Source organism: Sarcophilus harrisii, chromosome 2 (assembly GCF_902635505.1).
Source record: "Sarcophilus harrisii chromosome 2, mSarHar1.11, whole genome shotgun sequence".
Classification (NCBI taxonomy): domain Eukaryota; kingdom Metazoa; phylum Chordata; class Mammalia; order Dasyuromorphia; family Dasyuridae; genus Sarcophilus; species Sarcophilus harrisii.
This window is the reverse complement of record NC_045427.1, coordinates 452,476,296-452,489,375: the sequence shown is the minus strand read 5'-3', so window position 1 is coordinate 452,489,375 and position 13,080 is coordinate 452,476,296. Positions and strand designations below refer to the sequence as shown.

Sequence of the window (13,080 nt, the reverse complement as noted above, 5' to 3'; positions counted from 1 at the left end):
AGCTCTCATAAGGAGTCATGAAGAGTTAGACATGACTGAAATCATTGTACAACAAGATTCTCTAAGATTCCTTCTAATCCTGGAATTCTACTATTTTATTTGTTTGACTTTTATATAGATATGTAAAGTTTGCAAAATGTTTTAAAAACAAACATTCTCTCGTTTGATCTCATAGCCATTCTATGAAGGAAGTATTAAATTAAATATTTTTAAATTGGTAGATACTAAAGTCGATAGAATGTGGGAGTTGGAATCAGTAAGATCTGAGTTCAAATTCTGCCTCAGACACTTAATAGCTGTGTGACCTTCCAAGTCATTTTCTATGCTTCAATTTTCTCATTTATAAAAAGAATAAAAATGTACCCACCTCACTGGATTGTTGTGGGGATCAAATGAGTTAACATAAATACATGTATGTACATGTAAAGCATGTAAATGATAAAACACTATATAAATGTTAGCTGTTATTATTATTATCAATATTGAAATCATTTCCATTTTTCTCATCTGGAAACTATAATTTAAAGAGGATATCACACAATTAGATAAATACAGGAAACAACATTGAAAATGATGCTTCTACTGACTTCAAACTGAGCTACTAAATACTGGTAGTGATGTCTGAGAAAAATATATGAATAAGAAACCACTGGGTAAGAAACACAATAGAAACAAAAACTGAAAACTTCCAGTAACTTTTTTTTCATTGTGAGCACTCACCTTAAAATAGACTTCACTGAGAGTGTCTTTGTGGGACTGTAGGGGAGGCATATTTTCTGGGTACCCTGTAAAGATAAAACACCAATACAGGATGAAACCAAACTAGTTGCTCCTCATTTAAAGTCTTTCCTTGCTATCTGGAGTTCTCAGTGCCTGAGCCTCACAGAAATTAAATATAGAAATGTATATTCAGAATCCCATGGCTCAAGAGTTATTTCTTTTCAAAAGGGTGCATACATATATGGAAGAAAAGAACCAGAAGACATATGCTTTTATGATTCCAAAGGCAGACATTTTAATCAGACCATTAGGTAATTAGGGAAAATTAACAAGAAGCTTATCTATCCCTCATTTCTTGTATCCATCACACAAAGCAAGAAAATGTCTAAACCTTTTGTGGTACCTAGTGACCTATTGCTCAAAGATTTCTAAAAATAAACTCCCCAGGTCTTGATTATAAAATGTATTTTTGTGTTTGTATGTGTGTATGTACATGTCTCATGTATTCTACATACATGTACATACACACATACAAACACCAAAATACATACACTTTAACTACCTAGGATATTACACACTTTTTTTTTTATTTTAACAACAATAAAAAAATGTGTTCTGAAACACCTAATTTCAACACACTTTCATTTCTTTGCCAGCAATTTCTTAAATACAAGGAAAGAGCTAGGGAGAAAGAAAGAGAGAAGGAGAGAGTTAGACAGACAGACAAGAAAGAGATAGGGGGGTAGAGGAAGAAGGAAATCCTTAGGATACTGAGAATATCATGGCCCAAGCCTTCTTGTTTCTTTTAGAAGGGGTTCATGCATATATAGAAGAGAATAACTAGAAGGCTTTTTATGATTCCAAAAACAAATATTTGCATCAGAGAGAGAAAGGGAGGGAGGAACATAGGGATAGAAGAGGGAGAAGAGAGAGAGGAGGGGTACGGAAGGAAGAGAGAGAGAGGGAGAGAGAAAGAGAGAGGGGAGAGAGGAAGAGGGGAGAAGGAAGGGAGAGAGGGAGAAAAGGAAGGAGAGAGGGAGGAAGGAAAGGAAGGAGAAGGAGAAAAAGAGAGGGAGGAAGGGAAGAAGAAAGGAAGAAAGGAGTAAGAAAGGAGGAATGAAGGAAGAAAGAGGTAGAGAAAGGGAGGGAGAGAGAACTAGCTTTCTCTCTCACACACACAGGCAGGGATCAAATATGCAAGTAGTTTTTCCTATGAATTATTATATTTTCCCTGAGGAAGCCTAGTAAACTCACCCTTTGGACTTTTTTAATCCCACTGATAACGAAACCGTTGGACACTTGTGTGAAAAATGTCCTTTTCCTGCCACTACTCATTGTTTCTATTCTTCTCCCAACTCAGCCTTATCCTTCCCAAGTCTCCATCTTCTTTTCTCTCTCCTAGCATGCCTTATCTGTTGTTAAAGAGTTTCCACTTCTAGAAATGATCTTTTTGCAAGAGATACAAAGAGAAATTCCATTCAGAATAACTGTCGACAGCATAAAATATTTGGGAATCTATCTACCAAAGGAAAGTCAGGAATTATATGAGCTAAATTACAAAAAACTTTCCACACAAATAAAGTCAGACTTAAACAATTGGAAAAATATCAAGTGCTCCTGGATAGGTTGAGAGAATATAATAAAGATGACAATACTCCCTAAACTAATCTATTTATTTAGTGCTATACCAATCAGACTTCCAAGAAAATATTTTAATGATCTAGAAAAAATAACAACAAAATTCAAAGGTCAAGAATCTCAAAAGAATTAATGAAAAAAAAAATCAAATGAAGGTGGCCTAGCTATACCTGATCTAAAACTATATTATAAAGCAGCAGTCACCAAAACCATTTGGTATTGGCTAAGAAATAGATTACTTGATCAGTGGAACAGGTTAGGTTCACAAGACAGAATAGTCAACTATAGCAATTTAGTGTTTGACAAACCCAAAGATCCTCACTTTTGGGATAGGAACTCATTATTTGACAAAAACTGTTGGGATAACTGGAAATTAGTATGGCAGAAATTAGGCATGGACCCACACTTAACACCGTATACCAAGATAAGATCAAAATGGGTCCATGATTTAGACATAAAGAACGAGATTATAAACAAATTGGAGGAACATAGGATAGTTTATCTCTCAGACTTGTGGAAGAGGAAGAAATTTGTGACTAAAGACGAACTAGAAACCATTATTGATCACAAAATAGAAAATTTCGATTACATCCAATTAAAAAACTTCTGTACAAACAAAACTAATGTAAACAAGATTAGAAGGGAAGCAACAAACTGGGAAAACATCTTCACAGTTAAAGGTGCTGATAAAGGCCTCATTTCCAAAATATATAGAGAGCTGACTCTAATTTATAAGAAACCAAGCCATTCTCCAATTGATAAATGGTCAAAGGATATGAACAGACAATTTTCAGATGATGAAATTGAAATCATTACCACTCATATGAAAGAGTGTTCCAAATCATTATTAATCAGAGAAATGCAAATTAAGACAACTCTGAGATACCACTACACACCTGTCAGATTGGCTAAGATGACAGGAAAAAATAATGATGATTGTTGGAGGGGATGCGGGAAAACTGGGACACTGATACATTGTTGGTGGAGCTGTGAACGAATCCAACCATTCTGGAGAGCAATCTGGAATTATGCCCAAAAAGTTATCAAACTGTGCATACCCTTTGATCCAGCAGTGTTTCTACTGGGCTTATACCCCAAGGAGATACTAAAGAAGGGAAAGGGACCAGTATGTGCCAAAATGTTTGTGGCAGCCCTGTTTGTAGTGGCTAGAAGCTGGAAACTGAGTGGATGCCCATCAATTGGAGAATGGTTGGGTAAATTGTGGTATATGAATGTTATGGAATATTATTGTTCTGTAAGAAATGACCAGCAAGATGAATACAGAGAAGCTTGGAGAGAATTACATGAACTGATGCTAAGTGAAATGAGCAGAACCAAGAGATCATTATATACGTCAACAACGATACTGTATGAAGATGTAATCTGATGGAAGTGGATTTCTTTGACAAAGAGACCTAATTCAGTTTCAGTTGATCAATGATGGACAGAAGCAGCTACACCCAAAGAAAAAACACTGGGAAATGAATGTAAACTGTTTGCATTTTTGTTTTTCTTCCCGGGTTATTTCTACCTTCTGAATCCAATTCTCTCTGTGCAACAAGAAAACTGTTTGGATCTGCACACATACATTGTATCTAGGATATACTAGGTCATATTCAACATATATAGGACTGCTTGCCATCTAGGGGAGGGGGTGGAGGGTGGGAGGGAAAAATCGGAACAGAAGTGAGTGCAAGGGATAATGTTGTAAAAAAAATTACCCTGGCATGGATTCTGTCAATAAAAAGTTACTATAATAAAATAAAAAAATAGTTTTAGAAATGATCTTTTCCTCTTGCATTATTTACATATTTTGGATTCGTAGAGACTTGGCTCCCAACTTCCTCCAAAAATATATTGCATCACTGACCATTCTTTTTCAAATGCTGATCAGTATCTTTTGTCAAGGTCTTTGAAATAAGTGCCAGGAAGTGGAGCCGGCATACTTCTTGCTCCCCAATGCCACTTTTAGACTTTCTCAGTACGATTAACAATGGACAATCTATTATCCTTTGAAATTGTTCTGTTCAGATATATCATCATATCCAGATCTTGATGGGAATTTTCTACCGGCCCTCAAGTCATTGGTGCTTCACTAGCATAGATCTGAAGCTCAGTCATGTCTAAACTACGATGACAGACAGGAGATGGATAACCCAAGAGTTAAGTTGGCATTTTTTGAGATATTAAAAGAACTGGAGGAAGGGCTCTAGCATTTAGTGGATCCTCCTAGGCAACTAGGTAGCAAAGTGGTTAGGGTGCTGGATCTGGAATTAGGAAAATAAGAATTATCTTGTCTGACCCTAAACTCCTTTCCTTCCAATTTTCTCTGCAACTCACTCTTCTAAAACTATTCTTTATCCAAACTGAACTTCTAATCTCTCTATCCCTCAGTGCTTTCTCTGGCCGTAACTCCTATTTTGGCTGTCTCAATTTTGAACTCCTATTTAACAAGTTCAACTGTATACTGTTTTACATGTTCATAACTGTTGAACTCTTTCATCACTTTGGCTTTGCTAAATAAACATCATTCCAGAGTAATCCCATTATCTGCTTTTTCCACTTTTACATGTTGCATGCAGAATAGTGCTGGACTATACAAGCGTCTTGAATCCACTATATCTTTTTGTTATCTAATCTCAACAGTGTTTTTGCCATTTTATTCTTTCTTAATTGATTCTCCATGAAATCCTTACAGATATTGTTCCCATTTTTTCTATTCTTTTTAAGCCTCCAACAATACTCCCACCTCCTTTTTCAGCAGATGATCTTGTGCCTCTTACTTTATTGAGAAAATTAATGCCATTCACTAGAAGCTCACTCTTTTCCTCTATTTTATATCTCAAAATACCTTGACATCATTCTCCATTCTTACTGTCTTCAGTCTCTGACAATAATGCATCTTTTCACCAAAATCAAATTTTCTACTTATATCATTGAATCCTCAAGGCTCTTCTAGCAGCTTATTCCACAATCATCCCCTCTGCTCTCTAATTTAAATAAAAATCAAATGTTATTGGTACCTTTAGTTTTTACATACCTACATTCCCCAATATAGTTCTCTCTACCTTCAAAGAGTCATCTCTTAGAACAAAGAAAAAAAGAATTAAAAAATCATTCAGCAAATGAATCACCCCATCAACCATCTAATAGCTTATACAACACTCCAAACCCATAGTCTCTCAACATTTATGGCTTTCATTTTTATACTCTTCCCCATCCAAAAATATTCTTCACTCTACTCTACTGTCCCATAGTTTTCTATTTTTTACAGCTAAACTCTAAGTCAAGTCAACAAGTATTTATTAAGCACCTGCTATGTTCTAGACATTATGCTAAATACCAGAGATACAAAGAAAGGCAAACATTCTTGCTTTCAAGGAACTCACAGTCTAATTGGGGGGGGGGGGAAATACAACATGCAAACAATTATATATATATATATATATATATATATATATATATATATGATAAACTGGATAAAACAAATAAGGAAGGAAGGAAACAAGCAATTACTAAGTGCCTATGATGTTTCAGGTATTGTGCTAAGTGATTTACAAATATTATCTCACTTGAGCTTTAAAATAATCTTGGGAGATGGTTGCCATGTTTAGCCCCATTTTACAGTTGGCAGCATAAGGCAAATAGAGATTAAGTGACTTGGGCCCAGAATTATAAGCTAGTAAGTACTTAATGTCTGGTTTGAATTCAGGTCTTCCTAACTCTAGCCTTAGCACTTTTTCCACCATGCTATATAGATACTTTTGAGGGAAGGCAGTAGCATTAAAGGTAATCTTGCAGAAGCTGTGATTTTAGTGGTGACTTGAAGAAAGCCAGGAGGAGGAGATCAGGAGGGAAAGAATTTCAGGTATGATGGAAAGCCAGCAAGAATGAACAGAACTGGGGAGATAGAGGGATGGTTAGTGTCACCAAAACACAGAGTATGAGGTGGGGGAGTATTCTGGAACAAGGAAGTTATAAAAAGACTAGAAAGACAGAAGGGAGCCAGGTTATGAAAGGCTTTGACTGTCAAACAGGATTTTATATTCTCTACTAACAGTGCCAATTCCTAGAGTTATTTAAATAATCAGGAGTCGTGAGTGGAGCTGGGAAAGGATTATGGCTGGGTTGGACACTTCCTTAAATGAAGGTTCTGGAGAGGCAGTCACTAATCAGAGGAGAGAGTAGAGAGGTAACTAAGGTAGTTAGATGGAGCCAATGATAGAGTACTGGATTTGGAGTCAGAAGATTTGAATTCAAATATTGCCTCTAATTCTTTCCTGCTGTATTACCGTGGACAAGTCACTTAACCACTCTATGCCTTAGTTTCTTCATCTACAAAATGGGGATAATAATAATATTTATCTCATAGAGTTATTGTGAGGATTAAATGAGATAATACATGCAAAGTGCTTTGTAAACCTTAAAGCACTCTATAAATGTTATCTATCTATCTATCATCATTATTATTCCAGAGTTAGAAAACTGGTGGGGTGGAGATAGAAAAGTCTAGAGAATTGGGAGTGTGATATGTTCCTTTCTAGAAATTCCACTTGAAGAAATACTCGAGCAACCCCTCATTCCCTCACCCTCTTTCAGTTTGCTTTAAATTATGTGTTGTCAGAGGCATTTACATGACTTAAAATGCAGATGATATCAAAAGAATCCATATTATTGGATAAATCAAAAATTCACAATATCAAAAGAGAAAAATAAAGAGATTACATAATGTTGAAAGGAACCAGATAATAACCCATTATTAGTACTAAATTTATATTCTCCAAATGTCTTACAATCTAAATTCATAAAGGTAAAAGTTAATTGAATTTCAAGAACACCCAGAAAGCAATAATTATAATAATGGTAGATTTGAATATCTCACTTTGAGTTTTAGACAATTCTAACATTAAGTAAAACAAAGGAGAAAAAATGGATTCAACAAATATTTGGGAAACTGGGACTTGGACCTCTTCATATTTCTCAGTACCGCATGACACTTTTAAAAAATGGATTCTATTAAGGCAAAGAAATGTTGCAAACAATTTATAAAAAGGCAGAAATAGTAAATACATCTTTTACTGACCATAAAACATAAATAGATTAATCAATTTAGGAAGCACAAACCAAAGACAGAGATCCAGATGGAGACTAACAATAAAATCCTAAGAAATGAGTAAGTCAAAGAACAAATAATAGAAACAATAAATATATGAAAGAAAATTATAATGATGGAATCAGTATCCCAAAACACAAAAATTCCTTATATAGATTCAATTATAAAGTACTCTTTAGAAAAATAAAAAATTTAAATAAATAAAAATACTATTTGTTATATAGGATAGATCTCTTCAAAAAAAGGAGGGAAAAGAAGAGAGAGAGATTTTGGCATGTAAAATAAGATAGGAATAACATTTTTCCTGCTTCATAGTATTTTCCAATTACTTATAAAGGTAGTTTGCAACATTAATTTTTGTGAGATTTTGATTTGCAAATTTTTCTTCCTTCTTGTCTTCCATCTTCCCTCCCCAAGAAAGTAAGCAATCTCATATAGATTAAATATGTGCAATTCTTTTAAGCATATTTCCATATTTATCATGTTGTTCAAGAAAAATCAGATCAAAAGGAAAAAAACACAAGAAAGAAAAAAAGCAAACAAATCACCACCACCACAAACCAGTGAAAACACTATGCTTCAATCCACATTCAGTCTCCACTGTTCTCTCTATGGATGTGGATTTTCCATAACAAATCTATTGGCACTGTCTTGAATCATCACATTGATGAAAAGGGCCAAGCCCATCACAGTTGATCATCACATAATCTTGTTGCTCCTGTGTAGAATGTTCTCTTGGTTCTGCTCAATTCATTCAGCATCAAATCATATAAATCTTTCCAGGCTTTTCTGAACTCAGCCTGCTCATCATTCCTTATAGGTCAAGAATATTCCATTACATTCCTATACCTTAACTTGTTCAACCATGCCCCAACTGACTGGCATCCACTCAATTTACAATTCCTTGCCACTACAAAAAGGACTGCTAATTGCTGTAACTATGTATAATATTTTCTTGGTTCTGCTCACTTCACTCAGTATTAGTTCACATAAGACTTTTCTGATGACTAAAAATTTTGAAAGCATAATTCTAGTAATAAGGGGCTGGTTACTCACCAGTGTGATTGGCTATATCATTACCACACATTCAGAAGAAAGAATGGTTATTGAAAGAATGCTTTAAAGATTCTACCAGTTAAGATCTATTTGCTAGGAGATTGTTTTAGTGGAAATTTTTAAGTTCAACAGTGGAGAAAAATGTAGCTTTAAACAATTTCCTTCAACAAAAAGATCAGTCTCCCCTACATACATTAAGATCATAAAGATCTTGTCACAGATGCAACCAAAGAATACATTCAACACCCTATCAGTGTTAAGGCATAAATTAGATACTTGCCAAAGGTCAGAGAATTATAGGATTATAGTTCTAGAGCTGGATTGAGACCTCAGAGATCATCTAGTAACTTCCAATTCTAAGGATCTTGGTGAGTTTGAAGTTAAAGAAGAAGATCTCCTAAATAGAGACTGAGGATAGAAAAGCAGGAATTCAGTGAAGAGTTCTTAATAAGATGAATTACATATGACTACATCTGCTTTTGATGAAAGAAGAGAATATATGAAGAAAGAATATATATTGCCCAGAAGGCATGCAGATGTATCATCAGTCTATTGAATTTGAATCTCAGTACCTCTACTTTAGACAGATGCTATAGAGAACAGTGAGCCAAGTCCCAAATTGTAGAAGAATAGAATTATGCTTTATTACATGTGGGAAATTACATAGATCTTTCAATGGGTCTAAGTTGCTTCTGAAGCTCATTTTAAAAAATTTAAATATTCTCCCAGAGATGCTATGAAGTATAGAACACTATCTCAGAAGTACAAATATTATAAATGCATAAAATATCATGAGAAAAATTATATAATAAGTTTAAGTAGTATGCTGCAGTATAAATATGCCAAAGATAAACCTATTTGTGAGAAGAGGCATACAAGATATCAACCAGGAATTGTATAATCAGAAAAATTAGTGGGCCAGTTTTATAGCAAGAGCAAGAGACAAAGAATGGATAGTCCAAATGCTTCACTGATACCAAAAGAATGTCAAAAGTAGATGAAAAATACATACTGCTCAGAAAGCATGCAGGTGTATCCAAAAAAGCTACCAACATTTATGAGAGGACATCATCAGAAATCACACAGGATAAGAAATTTTGAAGGAGATTACATCAATGAAGCAAGTTACCAAAAAATTTATGCATTTATAAACCTATCAATGTCTCTCCTGACATACTTTTTCCTATTATAATCTGATTTTAATTCCTACTTCTATGCTTTTCAAAACATCTTTTTCTTATGTCGTTCCTTTGCATTTTAAAATGTCCTTTTTATTAGATTTCTCCAATAATTAAAGTAGCTTACATTTATATATAATTTTCTGGTTTCAAAATATATTCCTTATTTGATCCTCATATCACTCATCCAGTGAGCTATGCAGTGCAAGTATTATTGTCTTTATTTAACAGATAAGTAAATTTAAAAAGGAAATAGCAAAACGCTTTAGCATTTTTGTCAAGAAAACCCCAAAAAGAATCACAAAAGATCAGGTCAAGGCCAGTTGAACATGACTAAAAGGACTGAACAACAAAAAACTGAAGGTTAAAGAGGTAAACCAACTGAAACAAAGAAGTGAGATATCCTTTTAACTTTGTTAGCCCTATCATTCCATTAAGCCAAGAAAAAATGCCCCAATCAATGAGACTAAACATTGGCAAAAGTCTTTATGATTCCAAGAAGAAATTAATTTATATGAGGATAATAATAAACTTAGGATTTTATTTTACAATTTTAAAAACAACATACTGGAATATATACAATTATATGTTTTGTTAGGATCAAAGGATTTAGAGCTAGAAGGGATCTCAGCAATCAGACTAATTCCTTCATTTTGTAGATGAGTAAAATGAGGCTCAGAAAGAGGATATGACATAAGCTCAATCACACCATGCATAAAATAATTAGCTTAGGAGATAATACATTTATTATAATGATACTGTCATTGCTCAAAATATTTTTTGGAATGTTCCTTTTGAAACTTCCTTAAGTGCCTGTGGCATATTCTTCTAATTGACTACATTGGTCCCAATTCTTTATCTCTTAAAAATGAATTTTATTTTCAGTATTAGGCAAAAATATTTTTAAAAAATAAAAAGGAAATTGAAAAGGCTATTTTCCAGTTGGTAAATAATCAAAAGATATGAAGTTTTCAGATAAAGTAATCATATGAAAGTCATATAAAAATGCTCTAAAACATTACTGAGTGTGATGTACAAATTTAAAACAATTCTGAGATACTACCTTACATCTATTATATCGGCTAATAGGACAAAAAAGAAAAAATGAAAAATGTTTGAGGGGATGTGGGAGAAATGAAACATTGTTAGTAGAATTTGAACTGATTCAACCATTCTGTAGATCAATTTGGACTTATACCCAAAGGGCTATAAAAACCCTGCATATCTTTTGACCCAGTAATACCACTACTAAATCTTTATCCAAAAAGAGATAAAAACTAAAAAGGCAATGGACTTATATGTACAAGAATATTTATAATAGCTCTTTTCTGGTGGCAAAAAATTGGAAATGGAGGTGATAACCATTAGTTGGGGAATGGCTGAACAAATTGTGGTATGTAATTATGTAATAATGATGGAATACTATTGTGCTATAAGAAATTATGAGCAGAGTGATCTCAGAAAAACTTAGATTTACATGAACTGATAACATATGAGACTGTACCCTGAATGAGTATGTCAAATAGAAATAATTCTTGTTCTAGTTTGAGCTGGTGCTGTGCACTATATCAGTCCTACATAACTCCATATCTTATTACTCTCTTGCTCTTTTTAATATCCCGTTGTGATTCCTGATTTTTGTCTCTGTCTCTTCTTTAGCCATCCCACCTCTATCCAGACTTTCAGATCTTCTACTCATTGGTCTATTTCTTGATCTTGGCTCATATATCCACAATTCTGCTATCAGTTGAACAGGACATTTTTTCTTTACTTTCTCCTCTCCAATTCCACCCCCCATTAAAAAAAGGAACAAACTATGCATAACAAATATGCATAGTCAAGCATTGCGATAGGCCATGTTTAAAAAAAAGTCTCCATCTTTATCCTGAGTCCATTACATCTCTTTCAGAAGGTGGGAAACATGTTTCCTTACAGCTCCTTTTGGAATTGTAGTTGGTCATTTTGTTGATAAGAATTCTTAAGCTTATAAAAGTTGATTTCTTTACAATGTTGTTATTATATAAAATGATCTCAGTTCTGAGTAGGATTGTTTTAAATAAATCACTTTTCCCTCCCACCTCCAATTGCTTTTCAAAAAAGTAAGTATTCAATCAATACCATGAAACTAGCTGTATAATTCCATTATATCTTTGTGTTAGAATACAACAGTTTTAGAGGAAACAGAGAAGACTTTTATGAACTAGGGAAGAACCAAGTAAGAAGAATTAGGAGATATTTATATAATGATAACAATATAGAGAAAAACAAGTTTCAAAAACTTTAGAACTCTGATCAACAATGATCAAGCATGAGACCAAAATATTGAAGATAAAACATACCACTCATCTGAAAGATGATAAATTTAAAATTCAGAAAGACACACGTTTTTAAATAGGGTAAGTATGGGAATTTGTTTTGCAGCATTATGCATCTATGTAGTAAGGGGTTTATTTTGGTTGTTTATTTTAATATTCAATCAGTTGGAAGGGACAATGGAAAACAAATTAATTTTTTAAAAGAATATTAAACTTGTTTTAAGTACCACTTAAAACATGATTGAAATGAAGATTTAACTTAAAAACATGCACACATACGTATATATTGCCTCTAATACTTTACACAGTGAACAGGTAAATTTGTTATATAGAATGTCTCACGATTTACATTTTAATGAATAAAAATTGAAAAGAATTAGTACTGTTAAAAAGGTAGAGAGCTCCCAACTCATTGGGAGCAGCTCAATGGGGGAAAGGGGAATAAGATTTTTTAAAATTGGAAACATCTACTCAGAATCCCTGAAGAACATCTATATTAGACCCTGAACAGAACCTTGAGCAGAAACCAAACCTTGGACACAAACAGTATAGAAAAAGGAACATGAAATCACCTGCAAAAGACAGACACAAGTGTCTTTAACTATACAACTCCGTAAGTGGCAATTATCATAACAATAATAATTCTAAAAATTCACATTCTATAGCTCTTTCCTCATAACAGGCCTGGTGTGTGGTACAAATATTAGACCTATTTTAGAGATGGAAAAAACTGATGTTCACATAAATGGCATGAAACTACTAACAAATGTAAGATCCAAGATTCTAACCTCAGTCTTTTTACATACCAATAGTAGCCCTTCAATCACTAAATAAATTCATTATTCTCTTCACTCCTAAAAAGCTTGGTGGCAAAGTGGATATAATACCAAGCCTGGAGTCAGGAAAACCTGAGTTCAAATCTAACCTCAGACACTTATTAGCTATGCGATCTTGGGCACATTATTTCAACTTTACCTGCCAAAGTTTGCTCATCTGTAAAATGGGGATAATAATAGCACATGCAGTACAAGGTTGTTGTGAAGATCAATTGAGATAATAT

At 33.8% G+C, this 13,080-nt stretch overlaps 1 protein-coding gene across 3 annotated transcripts in view; it reads right to left on the bottom strand.

The window, feature by feature from the left end:
- The window catches only part of GARNL3 (GTPase activating Rap/RanGAP domain like 3), a 223,633-nt gene that overhangs the window by 152,569 nt on the left and 57,984 nt on the right, over nt 1–13,080 (bottom strand). For all 3 annotated transcript variants that reach the window (XM_031954321.1, XM_031954322.1, XM_003757155.4), the window contains one exon: nt 721–785. In XM_031954321.1, the coding sequence (XP_031810181.1) occupies nt 721–785 (65 nt within the window). The remainder of the gene's footprint in view (nt 1–720; nt 786–13,080) is intronic.